Genomic DNA, 26,573 nt, shown 5'->3' with positions numbered 1-26,573 from the left:
TCTAGTGACACCAAAACAAAGATTTAACGTGGAAAACCCTTGCGGGGAAAAATCACGGCACAAAGTGACAGAATTCTAATATTAAAATAGAAATTATAAAGAGAGAGGACTTACCCGATTCAAACAACATCGATTTTTACATTTGCTATACCCTTTAGAAACCCTAAAACCTTTTTAGGAACTCTTGAAAAACATTTAGGAAGTTTTAGAATATTTTAGAATAGCCTTAGGGACTCCTATTTATAGTTTACTTACGCACCTCTTTAGAAAATTTTAGAAATCGCATTAAATTTAAGCAGTCCGCGCAAAATCCGTGCAGAATCTGTGTAACCCTCGACTAGTCGAGCCAGGGCTCCGACTGGTCGAAGAGCACCCTCGACTGGTCGAATGTCCTGGACACACGAAAGACTGAGCTTGCTGGACTTTGAGTTAAGGAGGCCTCGACCACTTGCGTAGACCCTCGATTGGTCAGTCCCTTGACCAATCGAGCAACCCAAAAACATATTGGAAACATCTATTCTAAGAACACAATATGCATGCTCTTAGATCAGACACAAATTCCTAAATGGAGGGTCTTTTTTATTTTTAAATTTTAAAGGCAACTCCATTATCAAGCCTGGCCCATCCTCCCTTATTTATTGTCATTATTATTACTTAATTTAGAGCCCCTTGGAAGCAGATTTGGATTCAGGGATTTTTAAAGGTCTGTCCATTGGGAAGTCTTAATGGGGAGAGTGTGTGGCACTCTTTTCTTTAATATAAGATGACCAGTCGCAAAATCAGCATTGGATATGGTTAAGATCATTCAACTCATCAATGTTTTATGGACCGCACCACAAGGAACATGTTGGCTGAGAGTGGCCGCCCTTGATTTTCACGTAACCCTAGTTGAGCTGCAACGGCCTGAATATTGGCTATAACCTTCACCCACGCCATATAAAGGAGATCTGAATGGCCTGAATTCAGCAAAAAATAAATACTTGCAGTCCATCTATTTTTCTAGGTAATTTTAACGTATGAGCCTTAAAAATGAGGTATATTCCAATCTCAAGTGGGCCATATTTCAGGAAACAGTGTTGATTGAACCTCAACCATTAAAAACTTTCCGGGGGCTATAAAAGTTTTGGATCAAGATGATCTTTGTTTTTTTCACTTCATCTAGGTCCGTATGACCTAACCGACATATTGGATGTCAAATATATAGTACAGTAGGCCTTAGGAAGATTTTAATGGTGGATATCCAATCACTATTGTTTTCCTGCGGTGTGGTCCACCTGAGATTTATATCCCTCTCATTTTTGTGATCCAGCCCTAAAATGATATAAAAATGGATGAACGGCAAAAGGCATACTTCATAGTCGGCCAGCAAAGCACCGACCACCAGCCACCGGGCTAGTGGCAGGGGGAGTAGCCAACCTGTTTCCCTTGCCGGCTGTTTGAGTACCAAGCAACTTTAAAATGAAGCGGAATGCCAGGTGTACGGCACACCTTTCGGTGGTGTGTTGACGTCACCAAGTTCTGTGTGCCCCACCCTAATTTACGTGTTATATCCAAACCGTCCATCTATTTAGTGAGATCATTATAAAACTTGAGCAAACAAATTCAAATAAAGCGGACCACACTGCATAAAGCAGTGGGGGAGTGGGGGATTGAATGTCTACCGTTGGAACCTTCCCAGGGATCATAGAAGTTTTGAATGGATCCGATATTTTTCCCTTAGCCTGGGTGGCCTTATAAAATGGTTGGATGGAAAATAAGCATAATAGTAGGCCCCACGAATATTTTAATGGTGAGAATCATTTTCCCACTAATATTTGTGGTGTGGTCCGTTTGAGCATTGGATATGACTCATTTTTAGGTTTATTCCCTAAAATGATATCGCTAAATGGATGTAGGGTTTGGATCAAATAAATACATCACCATGGGTCGGGCCCATGGAACTTTAATCTCATCTCGATTGTTGGTACAACATGCTATCCTCTTCCCCTTGTTCCCTTCAAATGCTCTTTGCATGGTTAATCAACGCTTTTTTATTTTGTTTTTAACAGTGGGTTGTCATTCAATCAAGTCAGTTATATTTTTCGTTTTCTTACTGTAGTAGTAGTTTGTTATCCAATAAAATCAGCGTCCTGCTTTTGAAGTGATCATGACATATGCTCTCTCTCAATACCAAAACCATGAAAAATGTGGAAACAAATTAACCACTAGGTGGGCCATACCCCAACCATCAGGCCTGTTAAATCATTAGAAAATTGAATCAAAGCTATTTACACAATTCCATGTTAAAAATTTTATTAAAAAAAACCCATAAAAGATGCTCAAAAGTATTTCAAGGTTTGAGACACGCCCCATATCTTAAATGAGGAGTCTAGCTATCAAAGGAATGTGAGCATTTACATTTGCTCCTCTCTATCTTTAGGGCCGGGTGATTAGTTCTCGTTGCATCATACCTACGTATGTTCGCAGTTGGTGTCAGATTCGGTGCTAATTAAAGTGGGCGAGACATGTACGATGAAAGTGACTAGACAAGATTTTGCTATTTGTAGATAGTGACAAGACATTATTATACAATGAAAGTGACGAGACAAGATTTTGCTAGTTGTAGATAGTGACAGGACATGATTATTTATGCCCTTTGTAGATTCAGATCCAGCCATCAAAACTCTTCTGATCTACACATCACCTCTTACACCATTTTAAATGAATCAGTGGAGTCCAATAATATTGGTACTCTGGATCACACTGTATACAACCCTTTTTTTTAACTTAAATAGATATCTTACATCCCCATATTCTAATGACAACTCCAGATTATCAAAGGGGATGATGAGAGCATGCATTGGCATTTGAGAAAGCTAGGCGGGTGATTAGAGTCGTACGTTGTTACATCCTAACTACAGATGTTGGCATCAGATACCGTAGTAAAGTGGGCGAGAAAAGACATGCATGCCCAACGAAAGTGACGGGACAGGATTATAGGATTATGCCATTTGTAGATCCAGAGGAGTCCCGTACGTTCAGCCACGTGTAAAGATATCATACTTAGCAAAGATCAAGACCATCCATAATCAAGTCAGTAAGTAGGACGTGGACAGCACATTATATTGCAGGAGAGACTAAAATGGACGGACGGTCCTGATAACAAGAAAAATGGTAATTTTGCACGTACAAAGCTCATCTTCCCTCCTGCCTCCGAAAACGAAATGGATAAAAAGCGTGAAAGAATCCAAACAACCATGCAATGCGACGAATAGTAAGAAGCTTACAAACTTTTTAACAATATTGTGGCAGAGTCAGTCGCCCTCTGTACCTATCAACCACCCAATACTTTTTTTTTTTTCTCTTCATCCTCACATTTCTGTCGTAGGGTCCACTCAAAATATTATCATCCACTCCAGACAATCCGAACCGTTCATGCATCACACGTCAAAACAGATCAATTAAATCGACTTTTAAAGAGCAAAAATAAATACGAGAGAGATTACCCTCCCTTAATTAAGTTATAGTGATGCTATTTGTGTCGGCTCACTTGGACAGACTAATTGATTCATCTGAACCATTCATTAAGTTAAAAACACATTTCATAGTCAACCATGCAAATAGATTGATTGGATGATCCAATGCATACTACAGCCATCCATTTTTTAAGCCATGAATGGGTGTTAACAATTGACTAACAAAAAGTGATTCTTTAGAATAATAATAATAAGTAATCCATGATGGGCCCTAAAACATAAATGACCCCATTTTTGTGTAAACAGTATTAAAAGTATGTATTAAATACCATTAATCAAATGATTAACTACTGTCATGTTACTCTTATAATTGCCGGCGCTGGGTACTACCCCACTGGATCCTAGCCAGTTTTAGATCAAGTTGATATTTATGTTTTCCCCCTCATACAGGTCTACGTGACCTTATGAGCAGGTTAGATGGCAAATAAACGTCACGGTGGGCCTTATGAAGTTTTCAACGTTGGGAATTCAATCCCCACCACTTCACGTGGTGTGGTCCACTTGAGCCTTCAATCTACTTTATTTTTGGACTCATGCTCTTAAATGATCTCCCAAAATGGATGGACAGCATGGATAAAATGTATACATCACGGTGGGCCCCACATATCCCATGACAGGGTCTTTAGATAAGTCCTAGTGTGCGGGTAGGCTGAAAGTTGGGCGGGTTGGTTCGGGTTGGTACTCAACCATAGCCCAAACACCCAACCTAACCCAACATCGGGTTGGGAATTCTCAACCCAAGCCCAACTCAAGCAGGTTCGGTTGAATTGGTTGGGTGGATACATGCTAATATTTTTATTATTACATTAGTTTATTATATTTCAATACATGTCTTATCTTTTATACCTATGATTTTATTAATTATACATGTAATTATTTATCATAAAGAACTTCAATTTTTCTAAATAAACAACTTAAAATAGGACAATCATTTCTTTAAAATTCGTGTTGTGTAGCATGCAATCTATTTGGGAGAGAGAAATCTGGTGTATCTTGTTAGCTTGAGTCATTGGAAATGACGTGGACTAATGAGACCTAGAGACACTTGAATTTCTTGTGTCTTCAACACTCACGATCCACACTTAATTATAATTTATAAGTAACTTATATATCGATTAGGTTCGGATTGGGTCGGGCAACCCGAGACCTCAACCGAAGCCTGAGCCGAGTTTTATCGGGTTGGTGTTTATATAGCCCAAGCCCAAGACCGAACCCGATACATCCTGCCCCAGCCTAACCCAATGTCGGGTCGGTGATAGGTCGGTTGGGTTGAACCTGCCCGACTTTCAGCCCTAGTACTACTCAATCCGTGCCTGATATCTGCATGCTACCCCATGCGATGCACTGTTTAGATCAATGAATTGGACAGATGCCGATTGCATGCGAACATTAGAAGTTACTGCCCTAAGAAGATAGGTGGGGCCTACCATGAGGTTTGTAAGAATCCCAGCATTCATCCTTTTTTTAAAAAAAAGATCACGCTAGGGCACGAGTCCAAAAATGAAGCAGATCCAAAAGTCAAGGGCCACATGATAGGAAACAGTAAGGATTGAATTCCCATGGTTGAAACATCTATGAGGCCACAAAAGTTTTGGATCAGGCTAATATTTATGTATTTTCAATTCATCCCAGTAGGAATGACCTTATGAAAGGTTTGGATGGCATATATACATCACAGTGAATCCTAGGGTGGTTTCAACGGTGGGCATTATCCAGCACACTTTTTCTTTCATGCAGCTCACTTGAGTTTTGGATCTTTTTCATGGTCATGTCCTCAAAACGGATGGAGGGAGTGGATTTCCCACAAACATCACGGTGGGCCCACTTGACTTTTTAGTACCCGAACTTCCTCTCACAGGTGTGGGTGGCAATCGTTTTCCAGATTAGACTTAGCAGTAGAGCTGTACACGAGCAAAGTAAGCTCTGTTACTCGCTCGACTCGACTCGGAATTACTCGACTCGACTCGACTCGGCATGAGTTTGAGCCAAGCACGAGCATGAGTTTGATACTCGTTTTGATTATGAGTAGAGTACGAGCTGGGCAATACTCGACTCGTGTGCTCGACTCGTACTGTGTGGTGTTGATTTATTATTATTAGTTTTCTGTATAAATTGTTAATATATTTTAGAAATTGATATCATATATTGCTAATGTATGTCAAAAATTGTTAATATATGTTAATATAGAAATTGTTAATATGTTAATATAGCTAATATATGTTAAAATTGTTAATATATGTTAATATAGCTAATTTATGTTAAATTTGTTACTTGAATTGGGCTCAAATTCGAACTCGAACTCGACTCGAAAACTTGGACTTGACTTGGCTCGATTTCTGCTTGTACTCGGCTCGTACTCGGACGAGTAGAGCACGAGCAAGGAATCCATGCTCGATGCCCGAGCAGAGCCGAGTACAAGTAGGACTCGGGCAGTGCAAGTCAAGCATGAGCTAGGCAATACTCAGCTCGGCTCGACTCGTGTACAGCTCTACTTAGCAGTGTCAACGCCCGGGCCTGGTTTGGTCTCGACCCGTTTTGAATTTTTTTGTCAAGCTGTGGGGTCGGCCCTATTTAAAATTCTAATAATGTGGGCCGGAGCCCGGCCCATTGACACCCAACTGTCTACGTATCATAATGCAACTAACTCGGATGTGCATAATAAACTCTGTGGGGCCCACTGTGATGTATATGTTTTATCCACGTGATCCAACACTTTTTTCAGCTGATTTTAGAATATGATCCCAAAAATGAAGTATAGCAAAAGATCAAGTGGACCACAACATAGAAAATAGTGGGAATTTGACGCCTAAGGTTTGCATCATGTGTTTGTGATATTATGAAAAAGGTTGGATAACAAATAAACGTCACTATGAACACTAAAAAGGTTTCAATGGTGGATGTGGGGTTCGGTTCACTTGAAGCATAGGAAATGCTTTAATTTTGGGCTCATGCCCTAAAATGATCTGAAAAAATAAATAATAATGGATAATGAAACATAGATCACAGTGGGCCCCACAGTTTACTAATAACCGCGCTATAGCAGAGTTAGTTGCTCTCCGCACAATCCGCTTCTCCTTATGCAACGTACTCGGGGTACTGTAGAACACACCACCGACATCCGTACTGCGTGTGAATATATGGCAAAACGTATTTGTTTTTTCTACCAATTTATTATTTATTATTTATTAATATTAATTTTATAATTTCAAGGCATGAGCCCCAAAAATGAGGCAGGTCCAATGTTTCAAGTGGACCACATAAGGAAGCTAGATAATGATGACCGAAGAGAAAACACAACTATGAGAGTATTCAGTGGTGGGCAGACGCGGGTGGATAAAACACTTATATCATTGTGGGACGTGCACAGTATCTACGTGCGTGCTTCTTGTCCACTAGGCAATTCAAATCAATATATAGCAAGACCCTCTCCCTCGCTCGCTCACTCCTCTCTTTCTTTGGTTTGTTTCTCAATTGAAGATGAAGAATAAAAAGATGAGGGACAAACAAGTTGAAGAAGAAATTGGCAGTATAAGGTCGACATCGGCAACAGATTTTTTTAACAGAGCGCCAGATGATCTCATCGTCTACATCCTCACAAAGCTCAGCTCCACTGCAGGATCGCCATCTGATTTCATAAGCTTACTCATTACGTACATTCTCTTCCTCTAAATCCTTCTTTTCTTTTCTTTTCTTTTATTGAGAGAATCAGAGAGAGAGAGAGAGAATCATAGGTATCATTGCTCGAGTTGTTGAAATTTTCATATGGTCAGATGCAAGAGACTCAACAGCTTAGGCCAGCATCCTCTGGTTCTATCGAGAGCCTCTCCAGAATCCTTGGCGGTGAAGGCGAGCAACTGGTCGGATTCTGCTCATCGCTTCTTCAAGCTCTGCGCTGATGCCGGGAATGTCGAAGCATGTTTTTGTCTAGGCATGGTAAGACATGGCACTTCATCGTCAACCTTTTTATTGAAAATAATAATAATAATAATAATAAATCTAGTCTCTTTGCTCATCTCTTCCTAATCCTATACAAGTCCTGCTTTGCTTATGCACAACCACCCAAAGGCCTGATTTTAGTTGCGTATTATATCTTCTCTTTCTGTGGAAATCACAGTTGATTTGTCACTAAATCGTGTCTTCGGTTTCTTGCAGATCCGATTCTACTGCATGCAAAGCCACAGCAGTGGTGTGTCACTGATTGCTAAAGCAGCCATCCATGCGCATGCGCCCGCTCTCTACTCCTTGGCTGTGATTCAGTTCAACGGCAGCAGCTGCAGCAAGAATGACAAGGACCTTGGAACCGGCATTGCCCTCTGTGCTCGAGCCGCCTCCCTCGGACATGTGGACGCCTTCCGTGAGCTAGGCCACTGCCTCCAGGATGGCTATGGTGTCCGCCAAAACATCACTGAGGGGCACCGGTTGCTCATGCAAGCCAACTCTGTCCGCTCCAACTCATCTTCTTCATCGCATCTCATGGGTCACCCAGTGAATCAGTTCATGGTGGAGTGGTTCAGGTCAAGGGGACAAGCAGAGCAGAGGATGTGTAGGCACATAGGGTGCGGGAGGCCAGAGATGAGGCAGAATGAGTTCCGGCGTTGCTCGGGGTGCGGGATTGCCAAGTACTGCTCCCGCGCATGCCAAGCGGTTGACTGGAAGCTGCAACATAAAGTGCAGTGTGCACTCTTGGAACAATGGCTACATGATGGAGATGTTGAGGATGAGAATGACGATGATGAGATTGTGGTCAGGAGCTAATGGTAACAGAGTTATGATGGATTAGCTCTTCTTCTTCTTCTTTTGTATACTTCTCCAGTATTATTATTATTAGATGTGTGATGATCCGAAATGGTGGGGCTCACACAGTCCATGCAACTCTAAACCCTTGGAGAGGTGTCTGTGTCCATGACCCAATTGTAAAACCAGAAATATTGCATGGTATCCCTCCCCCCCTCTGTGTGTGTGTGGTAGGCTAAATATTTCAATTTGCTTGGGCTTTCTGTTTGGAAGAGGGAGTGTTCCTTATGTTCGTTAACATTTCATGAAGCAAATTTCAACTAGTTTGAGGTTGGAAAGGCTCTTCGACCTCATCTTTATCTTCCTTGGATTTAGGCACATGTCTACAACTTCCAGATCAAATTAAACCATTATATCCTTTCACAAGCATTTACAAGTCATATATACAAAAAGAGAGAGAGAGAGAGAGAGAGAGAGAGAGAGAGAGAGAGAGAGAGTCAGTAAATTTTCTTTACTTTCTTTCCGGGACCACCAGCGTCCACTCAAAATTACAGAGGCCTCTGCCTCTGCCTGTGCCATGGTCCATGGATGAAATAAATGCTACCGTACTAAGCAGCGGTGGAAATATGGAGCTCTCCCTTTTGTGAGGTAGCAACTTCATCATCAGTTACAATCATCCATTCCTGTTTGGGCCCCTGACAACATCATGGAAATTAGATACCTGGCTTTGTTGCGTGCTTCCTTTGGACACAGTATACCTTACAAATAAATAGAAACAAGAGAGTGAACACATGGGTTGGTTGAGGACTCCCATGAGCTGCTTTTAAACTACTACCTCCCTCAAATGGAGGTTGCCTTTAATTTACATGTACCTCTAACCGGCCTTAGTTAAATCCACTTCTCCTATCCCGCATCCCTAAGCCCAACCAACTTTCCACCTCGTACGGATTGATGGATCCCAGTCTCCCCGAATCGGACGGTCCTAGAAGTCTGATAGGGAATTCCTGTCAGCTGGCTGGATATTAAAGAGAGAAGAGCACAGCCTCTCAGACAATTTCTTTCCATCAAGTAGCATCCTATCATAGCTCTTACAAATATTTCTTGGGTTTGACTCAAAATCTACGCTTCTCCTCTCTCTCTCTCTCTCTCTCTCTCTCTCTCTCTCTCAATACAATTTCTTGGTTTCCAAAATCTACTCATCTCAGAATTCTGAAATCAAGCTTCGACTGTGCAATAAAGCTCCTTTACACACCACAAATGTGCCAACATGGCACTGAGATCTAATCCATCCATCAGATCAGCACCACCATATTGATGACCTAGCCCAAGAATTAGGTTGATCCAACGGTCAGGTGGGCCACACTTTGCAAAATAAATGAATGGGCTCTGAAGAGCTTGAAGTCTTCCAACCCATCCACCTGTTAACAATATTGGGGCACAAATGCTGATTGGACAAGATTTATGTTTGGAAAACATGCACAAGTTCGCACCAACCAGATGGATGGATTAGACATCGCACTTATGTGCATGCTGGCACATGTAGCGCGTACACAAGCTTTGTTGGACACATGTGGGCTTAGCAAATCTCTACCAAAATCAACCAAAGGAACTTTCTTACATTCTTTTCGGATCCATCAAATACGGATCAACGACCAAGAAACGAGGAGAAGACAAATGCTGATAATGTTTCCTCATTAAGAAGGCCTACTTGTTAGTTAAAACCATGAGCTTCTGTGAGCATTTTGAGAGAGAGAGAGAGAGAGCACCTGGGTTTGGGCTTCATGTCCGTATTGGCTCAATACAATATGCAGTATGGGGCTGTATCAGCCATATCGGAAACGATTGTCTCATATCGGCCGTATCAGCCGATACATCCCGTATCGGTACTGATATACTCTATACCCGTATCGGTTAGAATAAAAAGGGTATGCCCATTTTTTTCCCTTTTCGATCCCTCTCCCTCATTTCTCCCTCAAGCCTTTGAATCACTCAAATACATCATTGGATATGGACTTTCTGCGCCGTTAACAACTACTTGGAGGATCAAAATATCATATTTCAACCGATTTGAATGATCAAAAAATAATAATGTTTATTATATGCCCAGATACTAGATTTGAAGATCATTTTGATCAATTTTGGATTTTTTTGGATATTTACACCCAATTTTTGAAAATCTTTATTTTTTTTATTTTTTTTAATTGGGGTTCTTTATTTTGTTTGATTGATTTTTTTATTATTATTAAATCTGTTGAAAATTTTGAAAATTTCATATATATATATATATATAATATTTAAAATCTGATCACAGATCTGGAAATGGGAGGTTTTTTTTTTTTTTTTTTTTGGATTAGATTTACATTAAATTTTATATAGAAAAAAGTCGGGGGGGGGGGGGGGGGGGATAATTTTATTAAGATCTACACTAGATCTGAGTAGTTTGGTTGTTTTTTTCAAATATTATGTCTAGTTTTCTTCAATTTCATTTTTTTGTTAATTGTTTTTTTATATGTTGAAACTTGAAATGTAACGCATGTCTAGAGGGAGTATTTGAAATCATATTTGATTGGCGATTTAGTTATTGTTGGAGAAATCGAAGTTGGGGGCCCAATTTGGAGAAAATCAGAAATTTGATTGATTTTTAAGATTTTTTTTTCCTTGTTTCAAAATTTGAAATTGAATTTGCAATTAGTTAATGATGCATTATACATGTTTAGTTTCTGAGATGATGATGCAATGATAACACATTTTCTTTATTATTTGTGGTGTTTATTTCGTCGCTTTGTGGCTTGTGCAGACTGCAGAGTGCCAGAGGCATTGTCTTGTCTAGTCTACTCTACTATTGTGTTTTAAATTTGATTGGCAATTGTCGTATTTGGGGATGACTGAGAATGAGAATGAAGATGCAGGGTAAAAGTATGGAGTAAGGATACGTTGGAGTAGACAACAAATTATGTGGAAGTTTTGCAGCAAGAGTGTAGGCAGGGGCATAACCTGATTAAAACAACACTTGGCCCATAAAATGGTCAAGTTTCAGGGTGTCCAAGTGTCCCTTAAGCAGTAAGGGAGGACATGTAGAAGAACTTAAAAGAAATTAAAGGTAAAAAGATGATGAGGGAGAAAGAGAAGAAGGCTACGCTTGATGCATGTAGAGCAGAGGTGTTTAGGGATCCTACGATGCTGCCTGATGAAGACATTGAGTCGGGGAACAACTCAAATAGCGAGATGACGATTGCGAGGAGGGAAAGTTTACGATCTCGACATGAGGATAAAGAGCGGCGTTGAATGTTTGGGAGAAATGGTTCGGTTTGTGATGGGGGTGGGGGTGGGCATGACAGCAGGGGATTACTTGGAGGCGCTAGGGCGGGGTTACGTCATGCTTTTAGCACATGATGACAAGAGCCACAACCTTCTCAGCCCAACCCTCCCTATTCACAATCTTGCTGATGAGAGAGAGCCACGAGCACCTCCAGGTGATGTAAGTGTTTAAAGAGGCCACTAGCACACGAAAGAAATTGAAACATATGATCAAAGAAAATAGTGGATAATCTTGGAAAGGCAGATGTAAAGTTGTTCTTGCATGATGGTATTCCTCCACATGTTACTGTTGCCCATACTTTTAGATGTTCGTGGATGCGACAGCTGATACAGGACCTGGGATTAAAGCGCCCAATTCTTATGACGTAGATTCAAAGAATTCAAATGAAGTATAGACTTACATCCAATCATTTAGAAGCATATGGGCAAGTGGAGGATGCACGATCATGTGTGATGGTTGGACTGGCACAATCAGATTAAGTATGACCAATGTTCGAAATATCAGTATCGCGTTACTTATCACATCCTTGGGATACATATACGTATTGGTTATCGCATGAGACATATCGTTTGTATTGCGTAATTTATCATGCATTTTGAAAAACTTGGGGAAACATTGAAAAATTGGTTGAAATTTTCAATGAAACTTCAGGAGTTGTTTAAAAAGACTTTAACACACACTTTTAAATCATAATATCTCAAAAAAGAAGTGCACATAATAGGTTTCATTGAAACTTCAGGGATTGTTTTATAGTAATCAATAAGAAGTTTCATTTCTTTTTCTTTTTTTCAAATTTTTTAATAAATAATTGTTTTAATTAATAAATACATTGTAAATGAACTAATTTCTTTTGAAAATAATAATGTGCAGTTATCTAATAGAAATATGCAAGGGTTCACCCATTGCCTATCACTATCTCAAAAAAACGTTTTTTTTTAAGAATTTAGTTATCTAAAAAAATTTTAAAAGAAAAGGAGGAATATAGATAACCTGTAAATCGCTTAGATTCATAAATGTATTTTTCCATTCATATTGCAATTTTAAATGGTGAAAAGGGAACAAATCATATTTCTTCAATTTCTTATGCTTTTTCACATTCAAAATTGATGTTTCTTTCTTGAAATCAATGTCATGAAACTCATGTATAGATATGGATTTCTACTTGTTTTCTTGCTATTTTGTTGAAAATTTTAATAATAATTCAAACAAACTCTGCTCACCTTGAGGTTCCGACCTGACCCGCTCGAATCACGATTTCTCCACTAAATTCATGTTTTGATGTGAAACAACTTGAGTGTTGTTCAAATATACCAAGAAACAAATTCCCCAAAAAAATTAGGCAAAAAGCTATTCTTATTTTTCAGGATTTTTAGTTTTCGGTAGGATATCACAATTATCATTGGTGTTGATCAATACTTCCCCCCAAAATTGGACATACTCAATCATTAACTATCCACTTGAAAGCTACCAATTATACCATAGATCATCTGATTTGTCAATTTTTTGAACAAGGGCCATCCACCTATGGCCCACGATGTGGACGAGACCTAATCCACCATCCCCCTATCATGCAATGGTCAAAGAGGGGGATCCATCATGTTGCAATTGAGATCTCTCTCCATCAAAATAGTTATACAAAACCGTGTCACCATTTTGTTCCATGTGCTAGTTACCATTACGTGCCACTAGGGCAGCAATTGGCCTGGCCTGAATCCGGCCTGCTTTGTGTTGGGTTTGGGCTTTTTGCTTCAAGGCAGGTGCGTTGGAAGACCTGGGCTTGGGACGACATTTATTTGGGCTAGACCTAGTTGTTAGTGCACTGATTTGTGTACCTATTTATCAATCAAGTGAGTCCATGTGTCAGTGAGTCAGTTGAGCCCTTAAAAGCTGAAGATAGAAGACACAAGAGGACAAGGAGAATCAAGGAGTAAAGAACATGTAACTTGAGGTGTCTTGTTAACCATAACCTTAGACCCAAAACAACCTAACCTCTAGATGATCCTGACCTTAATACGTAATCCCTTGATTTATCATCATTTAGCTTTAGGAGCTCAATTTGAACATGCTTAGATAGACTAAAGAGGTCCCGAGCTGCTAGAAACCAAATTGCCCGGTCCAGCAGAATCTCGAGCGAAACTTAATTGATCGAACATGGCCAAAACTGTCTGATGCAGGACAATTAACCACTTACTCTAAAAGCTCGAACTGTTAGAGCATGGCGAATTTATCTCTTTATCTCATAGCCCAGGCCCCACATCTCATGGGTTAGGACCTCGACCGAACCCCCCTCGTGGGCCTCAAATCACATGGGTACCGCCTCACACCGGCTGCCCACCCCGAGTGTGTCCCCGCATCCCACAGGCTACCCCACTCGAGCCCGGTGTGAAATGTGCATTAATCACTCACAGTGAGGAGTCTCGAACAGAAGACCTCCCCCGTGGGCCCCACCTACCCCAAGTGTGCCACTGCATCCCACAAGCGACCCCACTCGAGCCCGGTGTGAAAATGTCTCTTCATTAATCACTCTTAGTGAGGAGTCTCGAACACAAGACCTCCCCCTCTGATACCAATTTGATGCAGGACAATTAACCACTTGCTCTAAAAGCTCGAACTGTTAGAGCATGGCGAATTAATCCCTTTATCTCATAGCCCAAGCCCCACATCTCATGAGTTAGGATCTCGGCCGAACCTCCCTCGTGGGCCCCAAATCACATGGGTACCGCCTCACACGGGCTGCCCACCCCGAGTGTGTCCTCGCATCCCACGGGCTACCCCACTCGAGCCCAGTGTGAAATGCACATTAATCACTGCTTCCCAATTATACGCGCGCGCGCACGTACGCCCACGCGTAAGCGCGTATGCCCGCGCGCGTATATAGTACATGCACCAGTCAACAAAAAGAAAAATTTTAATTTTATTTGTTGTGTCCCGACAACCGATCATAACCCACACCAAAATAACAGTTATAAAGGTAATTTGTATCCCGTATAGAGCCACGTCGCAGTATAACCGCTGTAATAAGTCCCACCTACCCGGCTTTAAGTTCCGGCAAGGCGGTAAACCCTCCCGGTGAGGAGTCTCGAACACGAGACCTCCCCCGTGCCCCCCCCCCCCCCCCCTTATGCCCCTGCATCCCACAGGTGACCCACTCGAGCCCGGTGTGAAAATGCCCCTACATTACTGTCCTACACATTTTTTGGCATAATTCGATAGAGTTCGATCAATCGACGACCCTCAGTTAATCGATCGATGATGTCGTTTTCTACCCATGACAAACCGAAATCTATATAAAGGGCATTCGGGCTTTGGGCATTTGGATGGATTTTTCGTGCAATAGAAATCTAGGTAATTTTCTACTCATATCCTTCATCCTAAGCCTCTAAACCAAGAAGATCTAAGTCATCTGCTTAAGCTTTACTACTCTAATGAGGATTCCAACCTTTATGATGAAGATAAACTCGATCTCCACCATTTTCTAGAGATTGGACACCAAGCTTATATGTATGTCATTGTCTAAATCCTCTAAAAGACCCGCCTATGTGAATCCCTACTAGGAAACAACTATTACATTTAGTTATAGGAGATTCAACCATTCTCCCATCACCTTGGTTATTTCATTGGTACATCGCATGCAAGGTGTTTGTTTCTGAAGCTAAACCAACAACATCGACAAATGTAGGATCAATTGAGAAGCCGATTCAAGCATCACAGAGCATTGAAGAAGCATCTCAAGAAGGCGCTACCAAAGGGACTCAATCCGACAAGTTGTCAATTGTGTAGTCCATTCACACTCCTCCCTTGTGTAGGATTGAGTGTAGGGTTTGTGACCCAAACTTAAATAAGTTCTTGTATAGGACTTAGTCTCTTGCGTAGGGATAAATTCACTGGACACAGGTGCATACATGTTAGTCTTCATAGGAAGCATTTGGAGGGAGGGTAGGCAGGGCCTTAGATTAAGACCGCTAGTAGTTGTTGGTTAGCCAATAGAAAGCTAACTAAAGTCTCTTGTGGGAGCTGCCGACACAGGTGAAAACATGTTCCTCCAACACAGGAGTGTACGTGTAGGTTAGTGGTTAGCCTAGAGAAACCATTGTAAAGGTTAGGTGTGAACGTATTGAAAACTCCGAAAATAGTGAATACGAGTACACTCGAGGAGAGTGCGCCCACCAGGAGTAGAGTAGGAAAACCAAACTGCTATATATGCTTATGTTTGTGATTATCATTTGAGCACAATTCTATTCATGCTTATGTGTTTAATTAGTTAAATTATATGTATGCTTGAATTGGATTGAATACTAGACACTTAACTTGTAAGCACAAACAAGTTCATCACCTCTTTATAAACTAGTTGCTTATAATGTTGCATCTTTTGTAGTCTATGTGGACCTACATTGGCTTGGAAGCCTAAATGTTAATTTGCCTTATTAGTTTTAATTGATAAATCGTATTAATTAGGCAAAGAATTTTAAAGTGGTCCTATTCCCTCTCCCCTATGACTTAGGCGTAATTCTAAGCTTCCACACGCATCGTGGTATACAATCCACGCAATTTCACTGGTTTCATTAGCTTAAAAGAAGCAGCCCAACCCAGCTTGACTTGTTCAAGAGAAGGGGGCGCCACCCAACCCAAGAAAGGTTCCTTAGATCACAGGTTGGGCTGAGCTTAGAGTATGTTCCTCGACTCATAGATTGGACTCAAGAGTGCATTTTGTGGGCTGGTTGCAACCCTATGTGATGTGCAGTAAACAAGAGTAATAACTGAATGATGCCAGATGGGAACCACATACTTTTCCTTGACGGATGATTGTTGGAAATCTTCCTGTCATATCAACTACAGTTGATGGATCTGCCACTCTAATGCCACCATCAACAACAAAATCCAGGCCCTAGAATAATTAAACAGAGCAAATCAAGAGTCAGAACTTGAAAGCATAAATGATCCAGAAAACAACACACCTGATAGTAAAATATTTGAAATATGTGAACATTTTCAACTCCTGGCACAGAATATCTATGCATCCGAAACAAATTGTCCTCACAGGTTTACCATATGTGTATGATGATCCATATCATCAATTCATTGCAGGCAATAAATAGACCATAGACTGAAAATCACAGTGATTGAAAACGATTTTTTTGCACCACTTTTTAAATGGTTGGGGCTGTCCACGCACCGTGTTTCTCCGTCAATGGCCTTTTGACAGGTCAGCTGATCAGCATATGTATTTTCATCTGATTTTACCAAGAGATTGCAGCCAAGTTCCCAGGGAGACATAGTGAATAAGTGTACTAGATCCAGTATGCTCATCTGCCAGGCCCCACCATATGGGCCATGGCCCAAAAAATATGCTAAACAAGCCATCCTAACCACTCGATCAGAAGAGAACCAGAAAATGGACATTGGTCATTTTCCACCTCAACTTGAGCAGTTCGATCATTCAACCACACTGATAAAGTATTCACCCACGTAACATAATTTGTTGGCAGAGCCTTGGAGCAAGATGCATCAACACTTTGCATATTTTCCAAGACCATTCAGATCAAGAGAGTAATGAAGCAAATAGAGAATTAACTTAAGAAAATAAGACCTTGGAACCATGCCAACATCAATTAAAATTTGTCCATACCTCAGGTTCATAAATATCAGCAATTATAACAGGATCTATCATCCACTCATCTTGCGTTGGCCACTTTACACTAAGAAAAATTATTAAAATATATGGTCAGAAAACATGAGCTAGTGTTGTAACATGAAAATATTTAAATGGCTTCGACATCAACTTGCCAAACAATGTCATGCAAAATTGGGATACGGACTGAAATTGTAGTCACCGGGATAACCACCATACATCAGACCCACTCGTCATGATCAGAATTGTTCGTCCTGAATGATTCACCACAGATGGTCCATGGTAAAATCCCACTGAATAGATAGCATGGTAGACCCCTCTATGGCATGCGAGAACAGATAATTAAAACTAAAATGCCCTACCATTTCACATTCCAAAGACGAAGGTTCTTTTAACTGCATGGACAGAATCATTACACCATTTTCCACCCAATATGGTTCCCACTGGATGATTGGACCTGTTCCAATCACCGAGGCTGAGAACTGTGTACAGTGGAGGGGCTGAGGACTACAATTTTGGGTAGTCCTGTGGATTATTAAGTGGTCGTCAATAAAACTACTTCAACTTAGGTAAAAAAATAAAAATAAATAAATAAACTTAGCTGACAAGTTCCAATAAACCTTGTGCTTATTAAAGGTGCACCCAGCTTTTCCAATATGGCTTGACAGATAGCGTCATCCGGCATGCGAACACCAACATTTTTCCTTGAGGTGTATTTAGTGGCAGCCCCATACCTTGTACACTGTTTCGGCAGTTCTTTGCTTGCAGGTAAGATGAAAGTATACTGTTGTATGGAAACTGTCAAATGTCTATCGATAGACACATCAACAAAGTTTAATATTCTATGGGAAGCTCACATCAAAGATCGGTTCTCGTCCTTACAGGTCCAGGCAAGCAGTGCTTAACAGCTCGAAAGATATTGGTTTGACCTTGGCCGTTGCCACGAGGGAACCCCATAGTGTAAGTATCAATGTCTCGAAAAGTGTGGCATAGAATACTGAGGGGCTGCACAGACCACACAATCATCAGAACATGGGATTTGAACAAAAGACAGTAACCACTACATTGATATGCTTAGTATTAACAACAAATACATCAATTGCTCAGTCTGAAGCACCGCGCCAGGGCCAGCAGTACTCTGTATAAGAGGGACCAACCTTTCAGTGATTTGGGTCCCTTTATGGATGGGCGATGCTGGACAGAACAATACCCCTCTCATCCTAAGGCTAGGGGCAATCAGACAGTTGGAAGATTATTTCATTGTTGACACCAAATGTCACTTGCAGTAGAGGCTTCATATCACCTGAGGTCAGTTTTAAACACCTTCCGTCATGGACTAAAAGTCAACTGTGGAATAAGTCCATGATGGTAGACCAAAAATCACCTAAATTAGATTAATGTTTGGAAATTGACAGGCATTATTGAGATGTTTTCTATAACTGTATTGAAATGGGAAATATTCCAGAATGCCAAGTGCCACTACTAGTGGATGTGGATTGGATAGCTTCTGTAATTATCCAAGGATGGAAGTTCATCATGTGTGTGTGCGCCTGTTTTTTTCTTTCCGTGAAAGAAGATATGCTCACCATATCTTCTTTTCCTGGCTTGCTGGGAGGAATAAAATCCTGACCATTGAAAACCTCCGCAAGCATTCCATGGTCCTTCCGAATGCTTGCCCCTTGTGCTTGAAAGCCGAGCAGTCGGTGGACCATCCAAAACCAGAATGAAGGTGGCCCTGCCTGCTGTCCTCTGGTCCCTTTGGAGCGAAATAAACATCCAGTGCTTCCGGAATCAAAGCAGGTCCACCAATAGCGTCCTGAATCAGGTTCTTTTGTATTAGAGAATGGATGCCCTGATTGTGGGTCTGGGGTTTCTCCTTAGGCTCGTAGTTAGTTGTTTCCATGTTTTGTTTTCTTTACTTTTTCTTTTTTCTTTTTTCTTTCCTTTTCTTTTTTCACTTTTCCTACTGTTTTTCTTTTCTTTCCGTTGCCTTCAGGCCTTAATAAATCTTTCAAATAAATACATTTAAAGAAGAAGAAGAAGATATCCTCACCATAGAAGGCATTCCTATAATGCAGAAGCACTCTGACAATATAAGGAGCATTTGGCAGTTCATCCAGTGTCTAATTACTATTTTGTTACATTTCTCTAACATCCTAGAATTCGCTTTTCTTACAATCTGGGGACCATTATTCTTCTGATCCCATTAGAGAAGGATGGTTGAAAAAAGAAGAAGCCAAAAGTCCATATTTGAGGGAGAAAAGTCTACTAGTTGGATGATATGTGATTGTTTGGTGGAGAAGAATTTTGGCAAATCACCCAGCCACAGTGAGGCCCAGCCCACCCCATGAACGATCTGGATCCCCAAAGATGGGCACTACCTGTACGGAATGTTTGGACCAAATGGAAGTGCTAATAATTTTGTCCTAGCATTGTATGGTAGTATCCCATATTATACATTTATTAAGAGGTACGGCATGCGCAATGCACGTGGAGTGAGGGGATAGATAGAGAAAAGGGAGAGAAATTCTTTTGGGGGGGGGGGGGGGGGGGGAGTGGAGGAAAAGGTGGGCCACTGTGTGCTCCATAGAAAGAGAGAAGGGAATGGTGAGCAACCCATGCTCACTATTTCCCTTGTTTTGGCCCACTCAAGTCCCTGTTTGGCCTGACATTTTAACATGGGCCAACACAACAAGTGTATGGAGTGGATGTCACACAGTTATTAGGGCAGGTCCTACACAACCTTTGTCACATAGTTCTTCGTGCGTGCTACATAGAGAAGAGGAGAGGTGATTGGTGTGGCCTCCACGCATTTAAAGTGAAAGGAAGGGTTGAAATCCATGCCGTCCCTTGTACAGTAAAATCTCAACCGTTCCCTGCCAAGCAACTACATTTTTGTGAAGAATTTACCCTCTTAACCAATTTTGCGAAGACTAATAGCAAGGGCAAAAATGTCCAAAGCTATTGCTGTTACGTATAGTAGAGATAGCTATTATCTTCAGTAATACACAATTCCTAATCACATTCACTTGAATAAGTTCCATGTCCTGCTGAAGCTTCCAATTAAGTGCTCTAATTTGGAAACTAAAGCATGCATATCTCTTACCTTTGAAGTTTCAATGTCCTTGATTCTGCAAACACAAAACCACGTGGGCCCATTGTTAAACACTTATATCACATCAACTCACTAAAAATTATCATAGAATCTGATTAGCATAGCTAAAGCCATCACACTTGCTGCGGTACATCATATTCTAAAAGAAGTGAATGAAGACAATTGTTACCTGCGGAGACGTTCAATGGCTAAACGGCTTTTCATGTCGCAAACAATAGAATACCTGGTAACGCAAAAAAAAAAAAAAAAAAAAACAAAAACAAAAACAAAAAACAAAAAATCAAGTCCCTTTTTTTTTTTCTTCTTTTAAATTGGTAATTTCATTAAAGGGTCGCAACCACTATAAACAAATATACATCGAGAGCATGAAAAAGAAACAAAACTACGTCCATCACCCGGGGAGAAATGGCGAGCTGCCCCACCCCAGAGCCCAATCCAACACAAACAATTTAGCCCTCCTAAAAATATCTATCATCCTCCCATTTTTGTTTTTGAAACATCAAGCATTTATTTCGAGCCAGAGAGCCCATAAACCCACTAACAAGCACAACCTCCATATCCTCTTCCTTGATATCCCTATATCCTCTCCATGCAATGATAAGAGAAAAAAATCTATCGAACTGGGAAACGCCCCAAGCACTCCAAAAAGTTAGAAGAAATGGCACCATGCCTCTCTAGCAAAAGGACAATGGAGAAATAAATGATTCACCGAGTCTGCATCTCTAAAGCAAAGACGGCATACATTCAGAAGAATAATATTCCTCTTTGAAAGATTGTCCATCATTGACACCTTGTTCCTTCCCACTAGCCATCCTACCTGGGCCCTTTCAGTAGTCTATTCTTTTTTCCTTTTCTAAAATTTATGAGCTTTGATACATTTCTAAAGAGCTCTTTCTTGTTACTTTCAGTCTCTAACTCAGTCAGTCAACTTAAGCTAGAGGCATGATTGTCTTGATGGTTACCTTAATGAATGGTCTTTGTCGTCGTTGTCGTCATCATCATCATCTAAGCGTTATCCAAACTAACTAGGGTCGGTTACATGAATCATTTTCTGCCATCGCACTCTATCAAGGAAAATAGCTTTAGTTAGATTGTAAGCCATCAAGCCTTTTCTTACTACCTCCACCTACGTCCTTTTGGGCCTTCCCCTTGTCCTTTTAAAGCCTTCAACTTGTATGAACTCACTCTTTCTAACCGGCGCAATTCTTGGTCTCAGTTGCACATTACTAAACCATCTCACATCTGGTTACCTATCAGTGCTACTCCTAAATTCCCACGAATGCATTCGCTTTTAATTCTATCCTTCCTTGTCTTGCCACTTATCCATCTCAACATCCTCATTTCAGCCACACTCGTCCTATGGACATGTAATTCCTTAACTGTCCGACATTCTATCCCATAAAGCATGGCTGGTCTTATAGCCATCCAATAAAATTTCCCTTCCAGTTTGAGTAGTATACAACGATCACATAAACTCCAAAGGCACATCTCCATTTCTTCCACCCCGCTTGAAATCTATGGGTAAGATCCTTCTCAATCTCTCCACTCTCATGAATTATTGACCCAAGATATTGAAAGCGATCGTTTTTGGGAAGCTTCTTGGTCAGCAATCTTTATTAATTCCTTGTTCCCACTCTTACTGTTATAATAAATGTTTCAAATAGTCAGCCAATCATCTATGCGGTGCTTGGCTGACTACTTGAAACATTTATTTATTGCAATAGGAGTGGGAATGAGGAATTAGTAATGATTACTGACCAGGAACTGCTTCCACAAGCCAAACTACTAGGAAAGAAAAGAAAGAAAGCAAGCAAGAAAGAGAAAAGTACACGCTGCAAAAGAAACAAACAATTAAGACAAACATACACCGTATCGGTGGGAATGACCCCAACTGCTCCATCTTTTAGAAGTTCGATCACTGGTTCCAATTTCCACGTCTCTGCTCCTAATGGGTCAACTTCAACAAAAAGCATGCCATCCCCCTAAGAAAACAAAGATCATTTTGAGCACAACAATTCAAGTATCTGTATTTGTTCTATGCATCTCCTTAAGTAATTTAGGACTGACCTATTCTTAAGTAAATGTAGTTGAGGAACAAGGAACCTCCCACATTTTGAACTTATTACATTTATGGATGCACTATCAAATGAATTGCAATTACTAGTGTGCAAAGTGGAAATAATCAAATTGTTGTCTCCCTATAACAAAAACAGTGTTTAGAACAAAAAATTGAAGCAACTAAAGAACATTTTTAGCACAATTACAAATCATTGTCATATACGATTTAGGCGTTCAAAAGCAGAATGGAACTTTCCAAAATCACAATTTAGTGGTGTGTTTGGATGCACAATCGAGTTGAATTGCAATTATCAGTAAGACAAATTGGAAACAACCAAAGTGCCCTTTCCTTTATTGGCATTCATAATGGGGTTTTGCACTCCAATTTGAATGACATATAATTGCAATTTGGGAGGCATTTGCTCACAATGAATATTAGGAAAATGCCATTAGCTTTTGTCATGCCCTATGGATTCCTATTGATTGAACTGAATGTTGATTCACTTGCATATCCAAACACATCCCCTAATGCACAAATTACCCTCTAAAAGATATTGCTATTATTATTTTTTTTAGAATAACAGCCCAAACAAAAGCGTGTTCATCTATTTAGGCTATGTTGGAAGACAAAACTGAGGGAGTTTGGTTCCGTCGAGACTCCTAGAGTTGGCAATGAAGATGCACCCATCAAATTAAATCTGTGTTTGTTTCAAGTCCATATTGAAAGCAATGTAATCGCAATCTGGCCCATAGCCTTTGACTGGATAAGGTTATTACAAATTGGGGGAGTGATAGTCTGCTAATTACTGTACCATAGCTACAGTGCAGGCCTCCGGTACCGTACACATGGCGTATACCTGAAATCTGAACCACCCAAATAGTGGGACCCACTGCAGATGGAATTATATCCAGATAATCACACTGATAGTATCATCTTGACCGGATGGGTGGAGGATACCCAATCGACGGTAAAATTGGAAAAAAAAAAAAAAAAAAGGAAGTCCATGAAGCAGAGTTGAGGATTGACTAATCAATTCCATTTTGGAGAATCCAGAGTGGTTCCAGCCATTTGGAAGGTGCGGATTGGAGTTACGTGCCACTTGTACACAAGTGGAGGCTCCCCAGCAACGAGCTTGTGGTCTAACGCTAAGAACCATATCATTCCCCCTCTGCTAATTGAGCCTTTTCTTTCTTTCTTTTTTCTCTTTATCGATCTAAATTGATTGTAATTCAATTCTTCAATTCAATACCTCGTCCAAACACAACCCCCCCCCCCCCCCCCCAAAAAAAAAAAAAAACATACCTTACGAGGCGGAGCGGAATACTTGAGACGTTTGGGGCTGCGTTTGGCCATGGCTGAGACAGAGATGGCGAGTCGCTGCTTGGAGCGAGTTACAGAGTCGCGGCCGAGTGGAATCGGGAATGGGAGATTTACCAGATCGCGCCGGAGACAGAGCGAGCCTCCACCACACGTGATCGACTCTGTCGCCATCACCCGTCCTTCAGTAAATGAGAGAGAGAGAGAGCAATTGGTGGGGATTGATATGATGTTATAGTGTAGAACGTGAAGAACCGGAATACGGTAGAGCATTCTCTCCGCTGTATACCTGTCCGGTTTATGAATCAATCAGAACCTCACATCCAGTGGGCCCTATCAGAGATGGAAATTAAATAAAGATTAGCGTTGGATGATCACTTCTCAATGGCCTTCATAGCAACGGCCTAAGTTCTGGAAAGTGAGAGCTATGTGGTCCACAACACCTGTTTTATGCAGCCAAGTTTGTGGGCCCACCATGCTCTGTAGGTAAAATCGACTCCGTCCATCAGGTTCTATTATCTACATTAGAACATAATGAAAAAAATCAGCTACATCCAAAGCTCGGATGGACCACACTACATGGAATAGTGGGGATGGGCACCCACAGATTCGTGTGTGAAGCCTCCGTGCCTGGTGCGCATCTTTCATCAAACCCGTTAATGTGGTATGGTCCGCATTACTATTTCATCTGGCTTATTCTTTAAATGTACGGTCCTCATAATGCCTATTACCTGATTGACGGAGTAGATGACGGAGCCCCACATAGCCAGGTTTTTTTACAGGTATTGTAGAAGATTCCGATAGAGTGAGATGGTACGACTGACAGATTGATGTGCCACGCGTGATCCAGACAGATGCCTCTACCATTAGATTTTTGGTCCTTTTTAAGAGATGCGCCCGCGGAATTGTGGGTTTTCAACTCCGACAGGTGGGGCTCACCACGTAGAATAAATCATTTTAACATTTTAAGGTCTATTTTGTTTTCCAAGTGTTGGAATTAACAGGTATGACGCTTCCAAGAGTCAAATATACTTAATTATATTTTAACATTATAAAACTATTATGTAATTACCAGAGTAAGTAATAATCATTAATCATTCACAATAATTTATTATTGTAAATCCTAATTCAAGATCTACCAAGACACCAGTCGGGAACATGCATACTACAACTTTCCACATTCAACTTAAACAATTCTTAATATCAGTGGTTATGATTTTCCAATTAAGGAGGACTTTGTTGGTCCGATTGGATTATTATTGACAGCGATAAATTATTTTTAAGAGATAATTGGATATTTGGAATCCAAAGCTAAAGAAGGAAGAAGATAATAATAATTTAATAACGATTTTTTATGAATATTATTGAAATATAAATAACGATTTTTTTTAATGAAAAGTACATATATATTAATTATTTGTTTGGAAAGCTAGTAGAAATCTGAAATTCCTCCTGCAACACTCAATTAGCCTTTTATGCCTGTCATCTCATCCTTGCTATTTGGACCCAATGAATGTTGGGCATTAACATACTCTCCTCCTAGCAGTATCCCCGTGGATGATCAGTACAATGGCTAGAAAACGTTAAGTTGGGGGGGTTTTTGGTGAATCCACTGGGGCCCATTAAGTCAATGGTCCGAATCACCAACCTATGGGATCCACTTGTACAATTAGGAGCCTTTAGAGTGAAATGGTCTAAGCTGTCAATATAGCTAGCCAAATTCGTGGCTAGGACGGAGCCTTAGCAGAAAGTAGAATGGCCGAGTTGGAGTCCAAAACCAAAACAAGTTCGATGGGATTAAGGAGTTTTGAATGTGTGTCCATCAAAATCTCAATAATTTACTATTGAACAGATTCCTTTATGAAGGGCCAGTGGTATCACATGATCATCCTGGACCATTGGATAAGAGTTACCTATATAATGGATGATCATATCATTTGCATCCCTTACCATCCAATTTGTAGGCCCCATTAGTCATTACGGATTGGAAACAAAAGTGCTCTGGATTTTTATTTCTTGAGAAAAAAGAGGAAACTACAAGGGAAGCAACCCTTTGTCAAATGCAAGCAATACTCACTTCAATAAATCAATTAATCCCTTGATTCAAGGTGGGGCTCACATTAGATTCTCTCTCTCTCTCTCTCTCTCTCTCTCTCTCACACACACACACACACACTTAGAACTCAATTACAAAGAAAAAAAAAACATCTACAAAGCTTTAGATTGCCCTTCCCATCATTTTCTAAAACACAGAGAAACGTAGTAAATTAATAAGAAGAAGAAGGCAATAAATGCGAACAAGGACTACAAAATCATGAACACGGTGGAATCTATGGTTTTGATGGTAGATGCACATAAATCTCAAGGATTGAAAGATCCAAACCTTTGACAGATGGGCCACAAATAAACAAGAGGACAAATAAGTTGTAGTAAGAGAAGTCGAGCAAGAGAGGTAAAAGTAGGAATAGAGTTCATGTGACTTCCTCCACATGTGTGAGAACTTTAAGGCTTGTTTGGTTGCTTGCATTTGGAATGCCTTGGATTTAAAATCCAAAATACATTGTAATCAAATGTATTTAAACTCTTTGATTATGTTTGACATCCTGTGATTAAAATGCACTTAAATCCAAAGTGCTTTTAGTAACCTACATTCTCAATGCACTAGATTTTTGTTTTATATTTGTAGACGTTTGAATTTGATTAAGTAAATCATCTACAATATCTAAGAATAGTGTACTCGTGTAACATTGTAAATAGTCATTGTCATAAGCCTATCACAACATACACTTGTTTAACATTGAGGTAATTTCAAGCTTCATGTGGGCCACAAAAGTGGCCTCACAAACCTGCAATCATTTCCTTTTCAATAGGTTCAATAGGTTTTT

General features: G+C 40.4%; 2 protein-coding genes across 7 annotated transcripts; one reads left to right on the top strand and one right to left on the bottom strand.

Moving 5' to 3' along the window:
* Window positions 1-3,077: 3,077 nt before the first annotated feature.
* On the bottom strand, window positions 3,078-23,918 carry LOC131246889 (uncharacterized). Of its 6 annotated transcripts, none has more exons than XM_058247355.1 (9): window positions 23,674-23,915; window positions 22,179-22,294; window positions 20,482-20,535; window positions 20,304-20,328; window positions 18,080-18,202; window positions 17,818-17,981; window positions 17,195-17,264; window positions 16,355-16,453; window positions 3,078-3,392 (listed from the first exon to the last, which is right to left on the bottom strand). In XM_058247355.1, exons 1-9 carry the CDS (start codon window positions 23,860-23,862, stop codon window positions 3,375-3,377), a joined length of 858 nt encoding a protein of 285 aa, XP_058103338.1. In that variant the 5' UTR covers window positions 23,863-23,915; the 3' UTR covers window positions 3,078-3,374. The 6 variants fall into 6 exon arrangements, with proteins under 6 accessions (XP_058103338.1, XP_058103335.1, XP_058103333.1 ...); XM_058247352.1 differs by lacking the exon at window positions 3,078-3,392 and adding an exon at window positions 8,574-8,932 and having other exon boundaries at window positions 23,674-23,916; XM_058247350.1 differs by lacking the exon at window positions 3,078-3,392 and adding an exon at window positions 8,574-8,944 and having other exon boundaries at window positions 23,674-23,914.
* Window positions 6,969-8,701, top strand: LOC131246891 (F-box protein At5g50450-like). Its single transcript, XM_058247356.1, has 4 exons — window positions 6,969-7,165; window positions 7,286-7,448; window positions 7,668-8,474; window positions 8,525-8,701. Exons 1-3 carry the CDS (start codon window positions 6,993-6,995, stop codon window positions 8,268-8,270), a joined length of 939 nt encoding a protein of 312 aa, XP_058103339.1. The 5' UTR covers window positions 6,969-6,992; the 3' UTR covers window positions 8,271-8,474; window positions 8,525-8,701.
* Window positions 23,919-26,573: the final 2,655 nt, after the last annotated feature.

This window comes from Magnolia sinica, chromosome 5, assembly GCF_029962835.1.
Source record: "Magnolia sinica isolate HGM2019 chromosome 5, MsV1, whole genome shotgun sequence".
In the NCBI taxonomy this organism is placed as follows: Eukaryota; Viridiplantae; Streptophyta; class Magnoliopsida; order Magnoliales; family Magnoliaceae; genus Magnolia; species Magnolia sinica.
This window is presented reverse-complemented; position numbering and strand designations above follow the sequence as displayed.

Coding starts and splice junctions, on each gene's coding strand:
- LOC131246889 (XM_058247351.1), bottom strand. CDS start 23,862: ATGGCGACAGAGTCGATCACGTGTGGTGGAGGCTCGCTCTGTCTCCGG. Junction 20,536..22,178: donor GTCATTCCCACCGATACGGT/GTATGTTTGTCT, acceptor TTGCGTTACCAG/GTATTCTATTGTTTGCGACA. Junction 17,265..17,817: donor GCACCTTTAATAAGCACAAG/GTTTATTGGAAC, acceptor AATTTTTCTTAG/TGTAAAGTGGCCAACGCAAG.
- LOC131246891 (XM_058247356.1), top strand. CDS start 6,993: ATGAAGAATAAAAAGATGAGGGACAAACAAGTTGAAGAAGAAATTGGC. Junction 7,166..7,285: donor TTCATAAGCTTACTCATTAC/GTACATTCTCTT, acceptor TCATATGGTCAG/ATGCAAGAGACTCAACAGCT. Junction 7,449..7,667: donor CATGTTTTTGTCTAGGCATG/GTAAGACATGGC, acceptor GGTTTCTTGCAG/ATCCGATTCTACTGCATGCA.